General features: G+C 34.5%; 1 protein-coding gene across 2 annotated transcripts in view; it reads left to right on the top strand.

Annotated features, from left to right (window-relative positions):
• Positions 1-15,938, top strand: part of TBC1D23 (TBC1 domain family member 23) — a 56,995-nt gene extending 41,057 nt beyond the window's left edge. Inside the window, exons 13-19 of one of the 2 annotated variants that reach the window (XM_027558301.1) lie at positions 453-562; positions 4,683-4,822; positions 6,125-6,169; positions 9,088-9,176; positions 11,545-11,680; positions 13,276-13,470; positions 14,291-15,929. In XM_027558301.1, the coding sequence (XP_027414102.1) occupies positions 453-562; positions 4,683-4,822; positions 6,125-6,169; positions 9,088-9,176; positions 11,545-11,680; positions 13,276-13,470; positions 14,291-14,372 (797 nt within the window). In that variant the 3' untranslated portion in view covers positions 14,373-15,929. Of the gene's footprint in view, positions 1-452; positions 563-4,682; positions 4,823-6,124; positions 6,170-9,087; positions 9,177-11,544; positions 11,681-13,275; positions 13,471-14,290 lie in introns of both variants that reach the window. The other variant, XM_027558228.1, reaches the window with a different exon arrangement.
• Positions 15,939-16,528: the final 590 nt, after the last annotated feature.

A 16,528-nucleotide genomic window follows, 5' to 3' on the forward strand; every position in this document is an offset into this window, starting at 1 on the left:
ATGCCTAAGACTGCTTCTTTATTACTGGAAGGATTAACTGATGTCTCTTTATGGTAAACAAAAGCCATCATAGGTTTTCCATTAATCCTTTATATCATCAAAATGTTGCTAAAATTATTTATTAATACTTGAAAGATTGCCTTCCAAAGAGGAAGACATCAAATCTGTGTATATGGTTACTGTCACCCTTAGGGTCAATTAAGAAAAGTTATATGTGTGTAGAGAGAGGGCTTTAGAAGAAAGAGGAGGGAAAGGAAAACTTTCTGTAGCCTGGCATCTTTTATTCTTTACAAAGGTGCTGTGAAAGAAATACCTGTGATTATGCCCTTGGGTCTTTTTCGTTCAGCTTCTGTTGTTGTTCAGTTGCTAAGTCATGTCTGACATGTTTATCAGACTTCTAAGGGGGGTTGATATGTCAGGACTTTTTTTCCTTCTTCCTCTTTATCTTTAAGCACTGCAGCAGCACCTGGCAGACATCAATGTGGATGGACCAGAAAACGGATATGGCCATTGGATTGCTAGCACCTCAGGTTCAAGGAGCAGCATCAATTCTTCTGTGGATGTAAGTGTGTATGTAGAATATGTCACCAGATTTGGATGAATGCTCAGAAATGATGATTAACATCTAAATACTCACCATAAAAGAAATGGAGTCAAAATATTTCAAACAAGTACAATGAGGACACATATTGTCGTGAGGTTAATGGAATCACAGGAGCCAACCTGCATAGTTAAACTAGTCAGGAGTTCTGGTGGTCTCCTTGCTGAATTCAGACTTCTCCCTCCCCAGCTGCAACTTGGTATCACTTAGTGACAATTTTCTACTTCTGTTTAAATATCAACGGAGATAATTCTGACTCCTGTGATTAACTTGGACTTTAAAGTGAGTTGATTCTCAGGACTCTCCCAATTAGTTTGTTCCAGGAGAATAGTGAGAGTAAATCCATTCTGTTCTTCTTTGGAAATATTTGGGCAATAAGTCTTTTATGTGTTTTCTGTACTTTGTATCATCTGCATTCAGTTCAGTCGCTCAGTTGTGTCTGACTCTTTGTGACCCCATGGACTGCAGTACACCAGGCTTCCCTGTCCATCACCAACTCCTGGAGTTCACTCAAACCCATGTCCATCGAGTCGGTGATGCCATCCAGCCATCTCATCCTCTGTCATCCCCTTCTCCTCCTGCCCCCAATCCCTCCCAGCATCAGGGTCTTTTCAAATGAGTCAGCTCTTCATATCAGGTGGCAGTAGTTATTGGAGTTTCAGCTTCAACATCAGTCCTTCCAATGAACACCCAGGACTGATCTCCATTAGGATGGACTGGTTGGATCTCCTTGCAGTCCAAGGGACTCTGAAGAGTCTTCTCCAACTCCACAGTTCAAAAGCATCAATTCTTCGGTGCTCAGCTTTCTTCACAGTCCAACTCTCACATCCATACATGACCACTGAAAAAACCATCTAGCCTTGACTAGATGGACCTTTGTTGGCAAAGTAATGTCTCTGCTTTTTAATATGCTATCTAGGTTGGTCATAACTTTCCTTCCAAGGAGTAAGCGTCTTTTAATTTCATGGCTGCAGTCACCATCTGCAGTGATTCTGGAGCCCCGTAAAATAAAGTCAGCCACTGTTTCCACTGTTTCCCCATCTATTTCCCATGAAGTGATGAGACTGGATGCCATGATCTTCATTTTATGAATGTTGAGCTTTAAGCCAGCTTCTTCACTCTCCTCTTTCACTTTCATCAAGAATTCTTCACTTTCTGCCATAAGGGTGGTGTCATCTGCATATTTGAGGTTATTGATATTTCTCCCAGCAATCTTGATTCCAGCTTGTGCTTCATCCAGTCCAGCGTTTCTCATGATGTACTCTGCATATACGTTAAATAAGCAGGGTGACAATAAACAGCCTTGACATGACAATATACAGCCTTGACATATTTCTTTTCCTATTTGGAACCAGTCTGATGTTCCATGTCCAGTTCTAACTGTTGCTTCTTGACCTGCATGCAGATTTCTCAAGAGGCAGGTCAGGTGGTCTATTATTCCCATCTCTTGAAATTTTCTACAGTTTGTTGTGATCCACACAGTCAAAGGCTTTGGCATAGTCAATAAAGCAGAAATAGATGTTTTTCTGGAACTCTCTTGCTTTTTCCATGATCCAGCGGATGTTGGCAATTTGATTTCTGGTTCCTCCAACTTGAACATCTGGAAGTTCATGGTTCACATATTGCTGAAGCCTGGCTCTGTCATTAAATTGTTTTCTTCACAAGTAATGATCCCTATCTACCTGATGATCATTCTCTAAATCAGAAATAGAAGGAAAATTCCAATACAGTCCTGAGCTTACCAATCAGACTTACCTGGGTACTCAGGTTTTATCTCCAGAACTTATTTTCTTCATGATCTCCAGCAAGATCATTTCCGCTCTGGTTTCTCCATCTGTGCAAATAGGGGTGATAATACCAGAACTTTCTTCATAATAATGACATGAGAATTAAATGTACAAGTGAACGTAAAGTGTAGTACCTGTCACTTGCATACTATATAGTGTCACTTACATACTTTATACTTCACTGGTGGCTCAGATAAACTTTGTAACTCAGTAGATGATGAATTGAGGCTTATCTTCAGTCTTGTAAGTCAAAGCAAATTATTGTCAAATCGTGCAGATAAAGCTTCTCTGAGAATTAGGTTTTCAGCATGATCTTTTAGATATTTAGGAGCTCACCATTTATTTAATAAATATTTGCTGTTTTCGTTTTTAATATCTAAATACTATGGATATATTATAATTTGTTTTGTTAGTCCCTTATTATTGAATATTTACATTGCTTCCAGTCTTTTTCTGTTGTGCACACTACTGTTAATTTTTGTACTAATGTTTGCATATGACATTATTTTGTCCTAGAAATGAAATAACTTGATCAAAAGATGACATGTCAGAATCCTTAGAATTCTGCATTATTATCAAATTGCCCTCTAAAAAACATCATTCTAATTTATATTCCCGCCCACAGCATTGGATAGTCTCTCTATTGAAGTTTTTATCTTCAGATTTGAAAAGCAATGAGTGAGGCTATTAAAGAAACTCTTAAAGATGTGTTATCTTCTAAAGTACCAAAGAATTCCATGGTCAGTATAATTTGGTTTTGAAGTTGGATATGGAAATGGAAACATGATTTTTATGTTATTTAGTTAATGCCTTACTTGTTTTAAAAATAAAAGTAACATATTTTAGTTAATGACTTACTTGTTTTAAAAGTAAAAATAATACATTTTAATTAATGACTTGTTTTAAAAATAAAAATAATACATTTCATTATAGCATCATATGTAAATATTAAAAATACAAAGAAAGCAAAATTAATTGTTACCTAACCATGGATAACAGCTGTTCATATTTTGAAATATTTTCTTCACATCTTTTATAATGCTTTTTTGTAGTATTATATTTTAAAAGTAGTGCTCAGAGTGTACAAATAGGTTTATTTTCTGCTTTTTCACTGAACGTTTGAGCATTTTCTAATATTTTTAAATGGTTGTTTTTTAAACTTTTTAAAAAATAGTTTAGTGACTAAATCCTAGGGCATTTTCTGATTATTTCCTTCCCATAAATCCTGAAGAGGAATTAATGGGCAGAAGATAGGCAAATTTTTAAACTTGTGACATCTGCAACCAACTTGCCTGTAGGGCAGAGAGGTCCAAGGCCTCTTAGAAACCCACTGTGCAGCACAGCAGGAGGTGAGTGGCGGGAGGTGAATGAGCAAAGCAGCTTCCTCTGCCACTCCCTAATGCCTGAACTATTCCCCAGCCCCCATCTGTGGAAAAACTGTCTTCCACAAAGCTGGTTCCTAGTGCCACAAGGACTGGGAACCGCTGCAGTAGGATGTAAAGGAACAGTTATATACAATCTAAGAATTATACTCAAATCTGTTACACTAGGTGCATAAAGATGACTTTTCTTGAGAAATAAAGACCTAAGTAATAATGTCTTAAACAGCAAAAATTTATAAAGAATAAATGTTTCAAAATTTAGCTATATGAATGATACTGTGATTGTAATTTTACTTATTTTTATAGAGTTATCTGAGTTAAGAGGTCAATAACTTCATTTCTTACTGAATAAAAGGTAGTTTCAGGTCGCACACATTTATGTGTGTAGTACATATCCTCAGTTTTCATTTCTACCTTCCGTTCCTAAAATGGTTTCACCCAGTGTGTCAGTCTACTCGGGTTGCCTTAACAAAACACAACCGATTAGGTGACTTAAACAACATAAATTTATTTCCTCATTGTCCTGGAGGCTAAAGGTCTGGGATCAAAGGGGTGACAGGTTTAATTTCTCCAGAAGCACCTGTCTTCAGCTTGCAGATGACATGGCCTTTTTTCTGGGCTGGTAAGTCCCTGATGTCTCCCCATTATCCTGTAAGGACATCTGTCATTTTGGATCGGGCCTACCTATTACATGACCTCATTTAACCTTAATTTACTCTTTAAAGGCCCTGTCTCCACCTACAGTCATTTTCTGAGGTATACTGGGTAATTAGGACTTTAAAATATGATTTTGTGGTAGGAGGTGCACCCAGTTCAGTGCATAACATCGAGACAACCTTCAGCAGTAGTGTGTCTTGCTAGTTATTTGGAGAGCAGTTAATTCATCAGTAAATTCTTTTTTTCCCCCCCTAGGGTGAATCTTCTAATGGTTCAAATGATAGAGGAATGAAATCATTAGTTAATAAAATGACTGTTGCTTTGAAGACAAAATCTGTTAATGTCAGGGAAAAAGTTATCAGCTTTATTGAGAATACATCAACTCCTGTGGACCGGTGAGTTACTTATACAGTATGAATTTGTGATGAGTAATTCAAGCTGAAGAAAAGTATCTTACAGTAAATGTTAGTTGAATAGAATGTGCTTTAAAAAAAGATTGTAAATTATATTTTTTTATTAGATGATTCCAGTTTTCATTGTCATCACAGAGATGTTCTTTATTGCTGTAAAGGTTGACTATGAAGATTACTCTCTTCTTCCACTGCCCGGAATAGGTGGCAAATAATAATTCTGCCCCTTCAAGCCATTCATTAGAAAAAAATATTCCAGCACTATTATGTATAATCCCACCTGTCACGTGGTTGGAATCATCTGTTAAGTGCAGTAATGTCATAGCAGTAATCTCTTTCTTGGCTTCAGGAATTTAAAACCTAGAAAATTGAGTCATACTAAATAAAGCAGAACCCCGTTTTCTTAAGTTCAAGAATTCAGATCTTCATAGAATTTTGTTCACGGCATGTGTGACCTCACTTCTCCCATGAATTACAAATGAAGTAACCAGCTAACAAATGATAAGGAAGTTTAAGAATGTCTATTATATTGTTTCTCACTGGGACTGTGAGTGCACAATATGTTTTCTTTTTCTCCACGTTAGTTTCACTGATCTTTCTTGTTCTTAGAGTTCAAAGCTAACCTAATAATTCCAGTGTGAAATTCGTTTCTAAGCAGGCCTCATCTTGGAAATGTATTATAGTATTTAATTTCATCTCATGTCTTACTTGCAGTATACTAGGAGAGTTGAAGTATTTGACTTGAAGAACTGAATATAAGGAATGTACTATTTTTCATTTTATTAAATAAAGTACATATGCATACAGAGGTATATATATTTTTTCGTTTAGTAAATAACAAGATGTAGGTTATTTTCATTAATCCAAAAAACGATGCTTTGTCTAAAATGGGCAACTGATAAATAATGTTAAAAGTTTTTTTATCAAGGCTGAAAGTTTTTTTTGCTCATTAAAATTCTGTCTGCTTTCAAAAGCTTTATTTTTAAAAATACTTTTAATTAGTGCATTCTCAATTAGGGTACTATTATTGCTACATTTTGTAGCATGAACACTTAAAATTTTATTTTAAAATGAACTGGTGATAATACTAAGTTGAAAAGACTATTCTCTTTGTTAAATAATCACTTGAAACTGGCTTTTCTTCATTTTTCTTTGTACTTGGGATCATCAAAACATTTTCTTTTTAATATACACAATTAGAAGAACTGATTATACTATATTTTTGTTTTAAAGCTGTTGTGTTTTTAATAATCATATTGTTCTGTCCTCTGCCTCAATTTGCTGTAGAATGTCTTTCAATCTTCCTTGGCCAGACAGAACATGTACCGAGCGGTAAGCCAACGAGTAGCACAGCTTTACTGGACCATCCTTTTCCTTTGGCATGCATCACGCTGTCTCTAAGCCTGTTGCTGTCTTGGCTCAGATTTCATGCAGCTGTCTCAAATGCTGAACTCTTCTCATTCTGCTTTTAGGAGTGTGTGATGCTGTTATGCTTTCCTTTTGTTTTTTTTGCTTGATCATTTAAATTTTTTCCTTGCCTCTCCTTTTATATCTCCTGTTCCTCAGAAAATCACATACATTCAAACACAATTTTATAAAACAAATTTCATGTTTTTATTCTAAGACAGAGGAAGATGAAACAAAGAAAATACATAGTCTCAGAGTTGGGAGGCTATTAGCTTTGGAGATCATTTACTTCTGTCTCATGCCCTAACAGTGGAGAAAATTGTAGCACCTGAAAAAAAGCATAGTTTGCGGTTCAAATTTTTTGTTATTTCACGTACACTATGTCATTTGATAATATTGCTAGAATTTTCTTAATAAGATGTATGTGTTTAAGTTAGAGAGACAACATTATATAAATCAGTTCCAAAGAACTCCAGTTCTAGGGTTCTGCCTTTGCTTTTCCTTGAAAGAAATTAGGCCACAGTGGACATGTTAATATATAATCCATCTCTTCTCTTATCCCAGTAAAATTGGGGTGTTTATTAAATTCCATAGGTTTAAAGTTTAGAAATCTACTGGATCTTCAATTAGGATAAACAATAGAACCTTATATATATGGCTTTACATTTTTATATGCACGACTTTTCTACGATTTTAATTTGAATATCAATTATAGGAATACCTATGAACATTTAAAAAGAAGTTCTAGTCATACTTTGAAAAGTAAGTTAAGCTCTGGAATAATGAGGTTGACTTTTTTGGCAGATCATTTCAGTGTTTTCAGTGAATTAGAAGGAGCATTTTTAGCAATAGTTTACTTTCAACTTACGTATAAGAGATTTTATTTACTGTGACTGCTCCTGTATGATGCCAGTTACAGAGCTTCTATTAGAATTTTATAATTTTAAAGGGGATGGCTTCTTTTAAAATTATAATGTACTTGTGAATCATGTTTCTGTTTTCTCTTGTTACAGGACCATCAAATTATTCTGATTTTTTTTTTAACTTCCAAATTTTATCCCAAATAATTTTTAAAAAATTAAAAATTATCTTTTCTGGTCCCTAGAGATTATATCCATTTTGAAAATAGAATTTAATGAAAAGTTAGAATAAATGTGGTTTGTTTTTGAGCCCAGTAAGTAAAGTTAAAATCTATTCAGACTATTTTGTAGATTTTGTTTCTGCAAAAAAGCATAGATAGACTGCTTTTTAAAGAGTCCAGATATTGAGTTTCAGTTTTTGATAGTCTTTTAAGAACTTTGTTAGTTATCTTTAGCCATCTTGTTTATAAAAACTGCATTGTATTATACATTTTGCTCAATAATGTATAGCTTGGTATCTTTTTTTTGGATGTCACTTTATTCATACAAACATTCTGGTACAAGCATTTACTGTAAACATTATCTTCGTTATTTTCTATATTATAGAAGTTTAATTATGCTTTAATATCAGGAGAGAACCAATAACACAATCTCATACAATTTTATATTCTAGATGACACAAATGTATTGTTACATAAAGCTGTGTTTGTCTTTGCCTTTTGTTAGAGAGCTGAATCTGAGTGCATAGATTTATTTTAATTATTTCTTTCATATTTTTGTCTTTAATGAGTAAAATTTGCTAATTTATAGGATAACTTTACATTAGATATGTTTTAGCATAAAAATCAAATGATTTTATGATTTTAACTTAAACTGTAAGCAGTGTATTGATTAATTTACAATTCTGTCATACACTCAACTCTTGTTGGTTTTCTGTTAAGGAATATTGTTTTGGGAGAAGTAAAGATTTAAGCTTATTTTAACCAAATTAGGTCATTATTTTTATTGATGCTATGTATTAAGAAATTATTTAAAATATAGATTTGATCTCTGTTTTTTGGGAAAAATTGAATTCTAAGACAACTTAATTGAACTCTATCTTAACATGACAAGGGAAAAAGCAAGTCACAATTTTCCTTCATCATAGATTATCTTAGCTGAACTTTATCCTACAAATAGTACTCTTTCTCCAGAAACATGTAATATTTTGTCTAAATATTTTAATTGTATTTCTTGGTTTATTGGAGATTACCTGAAAAGTAACAAGGTATTGATTTTTATATAAAAAAGAGAACTTCCTACAGAACTAATTAAGTTTGAGTTTACATGTTGTTTGTTTCTGCCACTTGAGAATGAAGTGGTTTATTCTCACTTGAGAATTTTCATGGTTTATTTATGTAAAAGAAGTAGCATCTTAGTTTCTATTGAGACAGAAGTAACAGAAATTACAAAAAATGGGAGGAAAAGCCTTAAGACATCTGTACCCAAATGAGAAGCCCTTAGGCACTCCTACTAGAATTTGAATATTTGGTTTCATAAACTGTTGTGTCTAAGAAACATGTATGTAGCACTTGCTGTATGCCAGACATTATTTCAAGAGCTTTACCAGATATTAACTGATTTAATTTTCACAGTAGCCAGGAAGAGTAGATATTGTCATTACCGTTTTACAGCTGAGGACACAGAGCTCAGAGGTTAAGGAATGTCCCAGTGCATTGGTTTATGTGAACATTAAAATTGTTTAAAACATAATTTTTACAGATTTGAAAGCATTCTGCACACCAAGCCCTTGTGCCACTTTTGCTAACATGATTTCCTTATCTTGTTTCAATTTCCTTAACATAGCTGGCCTGAAACTGGGTGGTACTTGGTGAGGTAGGGGGTGGACAAAGAACATTTGTATTTTAATATTCAGATGATACTTGGGGAAAATCTTTAGAAACTTAAGTGATGATTTCCCTCTTACAATTCTCTGAATTATAGGCATGTGAGCAGCAGTGACAGAGTGGGTAAGCCTTATCGTGGTGTGAAGCCTGTTTTCAGCATCGGGGATGAGGAAGAATACGACACAGGTGTGGTACTACACTTCTCTGTATACAGACTGCTTTCCTCAGGCATCAGGAGTGATTGTAGAGATCGTTCTGGGACCAGCAAGACACAGTGATTCTGTTGAGGAGATTGGAGAGTCTGTGGTTTTTCTGTTAAGAGTTTGGTTTTAGATGCCTTAAATTATGCAGTAGAAATGCTGAGTAGGCAATAATTACAGGAGTCTAGTTGAGGAGAGATGTCGAAGCCAGTGATAATCTGGGAATTATCAGTGTATAAATAGTATTTAAGTCCATGGGATTGGACGTAAATCCCCTTGATTCAGCCATGTAGGGGATTAAGAGTTGTGGGACTCAAGTTCAGGAAATCTCAAAATTGAGACCTCTGAAAAGAGCCTTTTGAAACTGGAGGCAATATCCTAAAGGGCCACAAGATGGGGATATTGTGCCAGGGAAATTCGTGATTGTCTTTATGTTTTAAAAAATTATTGTTTTTGTTCATAATCCCACTGCTCAGATTACCCTAAGTGATCATAATTAGTATTAATGTGTGTTGAGTTAGAAAAAATACATAAATATATATACTATATATTAAATATATGTTGTATATAAAAGTACAAAACAAGAAGAATACTCCCAAATCTCATCTTGCTTTTTTCACTTAGTAATACATATTGTGTATTTTCCACCTCAGCCCACAGCTGACTTCCTGTTATACAAATGCACCATAATTAAATCAGTCTTCTCCCAGTTGACCCTGGTAGTTTTCCAGTTCTTTTTACTATTGCAAATAGCAGTGGCTATCTTTGTGTGTGTGTGTGTGCGTACATGAATGTATATTCACATATATCTAGGTGAACTTTTGCAAGTGTATCTAGAGGGTAAATAATTCCCAGTAAGATTGCCAGATTAGAGGGACTCACATTTGACAGTTTAGTGTATATTACAGTCACCTTCCTGAAAACTGCATTGAAGGGAAAATAATTTTCTATATGTAATTTTTTTGAAGCAAATACACAGAATTTTTATTTTTCTTCTATATAATATTTTTATATCCCTGTATAAAAACTCTAAAAGTACATTTTCTCTTTTATAGTATAACACAATAATCAGTACATTGTACTTTTATTTCTTTATAGCTTTTCCCCAACACCTTCTCTAGCTATTCTTACCTTCTGTTTCATAAACTTCTGTATGCTATTTGTAATTGTTTCCCTTTCTCCTTTTTGCTCTGTCTCTTCTGTCATTTTCCTGTTACCTATCAGTCTGTCTTTCCCTAAATATTTGTTATTCCATTAACAAAAGAAGGAAATGGATGAAGAAATGTTGGTGTATTTTCACATATCATGTTTTTATATCTATACATATGTATTTATGCTCTGGAAAATTACACAGAAATGAAAATAAGAAAACTGGAGCTATGATTGTCAACATGGGTAAAATTTATAATGTTGGGAATAGGGTAGCAGTTGGAGAAGAATACAGTTGAGCAGTCTATTATTTATGTTAACTTAGAATGCAAAACAGTATATTATTTAATAATATTCTTGTTTGATTAAAGATGTGACACCAAATTCAGATAGTCACTGTTTCTTGGTGGAAAAGAAATGGGGATGTGATTGGGCAGAAATCCATGAGGGCTTAATTTTTATTTAAGCTAGAAGTGAATAGATACGTGAGATTTCATTTTTTTTACTATGTCTCTTGTATTTTGATTTTTTGAAAAGTGAAGAGAAGAACATCTGCAATTAACTCTAGGGAGTGTAATTCCCTTTCTTAAATTAGAAAAACAGAATAACAGGAATGCCTTACATTTCTCTCACATAAAACCCCACTAAATAGACTTACTTATCCCAGGATTATTTAGTTGTTATTTTCCCCCAGAATCAGAAGCCAGTAATTCTGTAGATGGAGTGTAATCTATAAAAATATTGAATCACTATGTTATACACCTGAAACTGATTTAATTATGTAAATCAACTGTACTTCAATAAACAAAAAAGGAAAAGAAACCAGCAAGAGAAAAAGAACTCAGCCATTTTTGCCCTCAAGATAGGTGGTAATATAATGATTGGACAATTCCACCATCTCCCTACAGACTAGTCATAGATTAGAGTTACGTTGTATAAATCAAAGAAGTTGAAATTCCTCAGGTAGTTTAATATTGTAATAAAAGTATATATGTTATATTTTCACTTGATTTTCTTACCATATGTAGTGATGTTTCATCATAATACTTTTATATTAGTATCATTGGCACAGGAAATACAGTAGCTGGGTTAGAATCGATTGTTTTGTTTTTCAACCTGTCTGTTTAAAATACTACTGAAATTTTTTCAGGCTATCATTTTTAAAGTTGGTGATACCCACTTTTAACATCTTAAATTCTTTACAGATGAAATCGACAGTTCTTCAATGTCAGATGATGATAGAAAAGAGGTTGTGAACATTCAGACTTGGATAAACAAGCCAGATGTCAAGCATCATTTTCCTTGTAAAGAAGTGAAAGAAAGTGGACACATGTTTCCTAGGTACTTTTTATTTAAGTTGAATTTTTTCTAAATGTCATTTTTGGTTGCACTGGGTCTTCGTTGCTGTGCATGGACTTTCTGGGCGTGGGGGCTGCTCTTTGTTGCTGTGCACAGGCTTCGCATTGCGGTGGTTTCTCTTCTGTGGAGCACAGGCTCTAGTAGTTGGAGTATGTAGGCTTAGTAGTAGTTGGAAACTGCTGGAGCGGTAGAGCTCACAGGCTTCAGTAGTTGTGGCGCATGGGCTTAGTTGCTTGATGGCATATGGAATCTTCCTGGACCAGGGACCAAACCTGTGTCCTCTGCATTGGCAGGCGGATTCTTACCCACTGTGCCCCCAGGTAAGTCCCTCGGTACTTCTTAAAATGCCTTCTTCAGAAGTAAGATTGAATTTAGGGAAGTCGTGATATGAAGGTTAAGTGCGAAAGAAATTCTATGTATCTAAGTACAGTAAGATAGAATTTCTTCTGTCAGCTTGTATTATATATCTTGGTTTTTAAAAAAATATTTTTTAGGTAATTTTTTGGGAAAAATTTAAACAGATAAGTTGAATAGTACATAGAATATAAGCCTCTCTCAAACTCAGCTACTTTTAACTTTTTTTCACAGTATCCCATCTCTCTGTGTAAATATCTTTGTAAATACATACACATATACACATTTTTCCGTTGTCAAACCACTCAGAAGCAGCTTATAAATATGACAAGTGCTTTAGCATAAATCTCTCAAGAATATGAATAGTCTCCTCCACAATTCCAATAACACTGTCACATCTTTAAAAACCTTAAAAATGAGCATCATGTAACATGCAGACCACATGTACATTTTTCACAGTATCTCCAAGGTATCTTTTATAGTCTTTATCCTTTTTTCCTGATCCAGGGTCTAGTCCTGTTTTACACATCGCATTTGCCTTCTCTCTCCTTAGTCTCATCCCTTGAACAACAGTAGTGCTCCCCTCATCATACTGCCCGCTTTTCTTCATGATGAGTGAATCCTTTGAGTCTAGGTCAGGTGTTCTGCAGAATGTCCCTCATTCTGGATATCTGTCTTATTGTATTTCATAAAAGTGTGTGAGTACTATTACTATACTAAAAGTGAGCTGAGACACAAGGCATGGTGTGGGTGTTAATAATTCTATCCTTATTTTGTCTTTGGGGCCCGTTTCAGAATATTACTAAATATGTAAGGCAGTCCAGGTATTGCTTTGATATAAAGTATATGCTGTGGTATGTCACATGAGGATAGTTTGCTGTTAAAAGTCTGAAAGGTAGTATATTTCAAATATACTACATGTAGAATAGATTCCAAAAATCCATTATTTTAATAATTTCTAATTATAGTTTTTATTATATTAAATATAAACTTTACTCTTAAATAGTTACAGAATTTATCTGTCAATAAAACACTAATTTTGCCTACAACTAAAGGCAAATTAAAAGCTGTTATTAAGTAGCTTATTTAAATCAATAGTGATCCTTTGCCTTCAAAAGTAGTTTCATCTGGAGTTGAAAATGTTTTTAATTGGGACTGTTGAAGTAACAGCTGTTCTGAATGACATTTCTTTTTGCTTTTTTTAATCTTTTGTCTCTCTCAAGTCATCTGTTGGTTACTGCAACACATATGTACTGTTTAAGGGAGATTCTTTCACGAAAAGGATTGGCCTATATACAGTCTCGACAAGCACTAAATTCTGTAGTTAAAATAACATCCAAAAAAAAACATCCTGAGCTAATTACCTTCAAGTATGGAAACAGTAGCGCTTCAGGAATAGAAATCTTGGCAATCGAAAGGTAAGATTTTCTTAGGATGATATTATCTGAATTACTGAATTAGTTCATGATTAAACATGATTTGTTTCTCACTTTGGGGAAATGGATGGTGGAATAGATACCTGAATCACTTTTATTGGTATTCTTGCTATCTTTTCCTTACAAATTTGTTGTAATATATGGATTAGGCATTAGCACATGATTTCATTAAGTGCCATAGCTAACTTCACAGACTTTGACAGAAGGGTCTTTAGGAATACCCTACATCAGTGCTGCACTACATGCTGCTTTGCAATTAAATGAGCTTTTCTCAGAATGTAAGTCACTGTTTTTATTTTCCTTCATCAAAAAGTTCTTGTTTTGAAAAGTCTCAGTGAACTAAGCAGTGTGCTGGATGATGTAGTTAGTTAACAGTCTGATACAGGCTCCTCCTTGCCTTCTTGCGGACCAGTGACAAACAGTTCTTGGACTGGCATCAGGGCTGTAGCCACATTGCTGTTGAAGCTAAATCATCTTTAATCTTACAGGTAACAGTGTGAAGCCCAGAGGGATTGAGTGACTTCCAGATCTTCACACTTAGCTTGTGTTAGAAACAAATATAGCCCTCCTGACTCCTGATCTCCAGTTTATTCCACCTTGCTCTACACAATAAGAAAAATCATTTTGCACTTGGATTTTCTTTCTTTCAAAATAGCACTTTTGAGTATATGTTGAGAGAAGTGACGGGGGGAGTACATGGGAGGGCGTCTGTGCTGGGTTTGTGGGTCACTTCCCCACTGGAAGTGGAATCTGAGTCCTCAACAGAAGGCAGTGTTATTAACATATATTTTTCTCCCCATAGGTATTTGATTCCAAATGCAGGAGATGCTACCAAAGCCATAAAACAACAGATCATGAAAGTTTTGGATGCTTTGGAAAGTTAATATAAACGAAAATTATTTCAAAAGAAATTAAGGCAACCAAGAGAAATATGGACATATTTTCCTGACTGAATACTAATTGGAGACTTTCATTTGCTTATGGGGGTGCTTAAATAGCAAGTCTAAGAAAGTATAAATTATTATAATCAATCTCTGGACAGTTAAATTTTTTTTTAATTTTCTTTTGCATTTTTGGTTTTGTAAAATGATTTCTTATAAAGGTCAGTTATCAAATGACTTGAAAGTAGCTGACCCTGTGCCCTTATAAACTAAGGGTGCAGAATGCAGTTCTGTTTTGAAGAGCTGTTTTAAGAGAACATGCATCAGTTTCAGATTTAAAAACAACCATACACATGTGTATTTGCAATGTCTTCACTGAAAATTAGAGATAGAATTCACTGAAGAGACCCCTTTAATTGCTACATTTAGTTTTACCCACTGAGCAGTATCAGAAACTAAAAAGTATTATATAGATCAATAATTAGTTTGCCATTTCTGTTCTTGAAAAGAGTGAAATCTTTTTAATAAAATGGATGAAGATTCCAGCCAATTCAAATTCAGACCAGCTAGTAAAATGTTGAAACATCAGTTTCTAAGTCGTCTTTGTACCATTAGCTAATAATCTTAACACTGAGTGCTTTAGATACTACACTTCATCTTAATTGTATCTAAGGAGCAGTTAAAAGCATTATAATAAGTAGGTAGGCATGTTAAGATTAAAATTAACACTTGGGGGACAAAATTGTACCTTTACAAGTGTCATTGGCCTCTATTACAAGAGGAGTATTTGATTTAGGATATTTCAAAACAGGTGCTGAGCACACATGGATTTATCTTCTGTGAGATTATGTCTGTGACCACACTAATACTGACTTAAAGAAAAGCTAGATGATCGGAGAGCTGTATAAACTAGTTTTTATCATCACTTCATGAAATATTTTTCTCTTGTTTTTTTGTTTTCTTATTAAAGTTCTAGTGGTTTGAAATGATTTTTATTCTCTTAATATGACAAAACTGCAAGTGGTCTGCTTTATTTTGCAGCTTTCTCAGTTTAATTCATTGAGTTTTGTGTTAGACACATTTGGTGAAAGAAATCCAGGAACACATTTGGGGCCATGGAATGACTGCTTACAAAAATCTGTTTGGGAAGTAACAAGTCCTCACAACCTGCCATGTCCTAAAATGTCATGGATTATCTCTAGGGGTTGATAGAAATATTCAGATGTATCCTGTTTACAGCCAGTTATTTTAATTTACTTAAAGGAAATCAAGTGAATAAAAGGCAACATAGTTCAAGATATTTTATTCTCGTATCTAAATAAAAACAGTTTGAGTGGTTGAAGACATTTGCATGAAACTGCACCTGGTACAATACTTGATATTTATAACTCCCCACGACTGTTGTATTGCATTTTTCCCCTTCTTTTGGTGCCCCTTTTAGAAACGTCCTGAAGTCTCATTTTTTGCCCATTTCAGCCATGGGACTTTTTTCATAATATTAATGTAAAGATGTTTGTGTTACTCTTTATAAATTACAGTTGTAAATAAATCAGTACAATTTGCTCAAAACTTTGTGGTTTTTGTTTTTGTGTTTGGCCATGCCAACATGCACATAGGATCTTAGTTCCCCAACAGGGATAGAACCTGTACCCTCGGCATTGGAGGCATTGAGAGTGCAGCCTCTTAACCACTGGACCACCAGGGAAGTCCTCAAAACTTTGTTCTTAATGACAGTATCTCTCTCTCTTTATCCATTTCCACCCAATTGTAAATCTCTACAGATACCACAAAATTAGGAGATTGAGGGCTATCCTTACAGTGGATTGTAGTGTTCCAATTTCAGGTTTGAAAGTATTAGATTCCTCTTTGTGTTCATCCAGATGGGTAAGAGGAAAGAGGGAGTTTAATGACATTACATTCTATGTGTAGTAAATTACTCCCTTGAACTACTTGTCTAAAATTATTTGCTCATCTTAATAGCCCAGTTATTATTCATGCATATCAAATGAAAATACTTGTCACTGATTGCACCAGGCACTTATGTAGCTGTATCCTCTCTGCACTGGTCTGATACCCAGAGAACTAGAATTCACTCTGGGATACCCATATCTGTGTACCCTCCAGAATTGCAGGGGTTGCAGTATTATGAGTTTGGTTCA

The sequence above is a fragment of the Bos indicus x Bos taurus genome, chromosome 1 (assembly GCF_003369695.1).
Source record: "Bos indicus x Bos taurus breed Angus x Brahman F1 hybrid chromosome 1, Bos_hybrid_MaternalHap_v2.0, whole genome shotgun sequence".
Classification (NCBI taxonomy): Eukaryota; Metazoa; Chordata; class Mammalia; order Artiodactyla; family Bovidae; genus Bos; species Bos indicus x Bos taurus.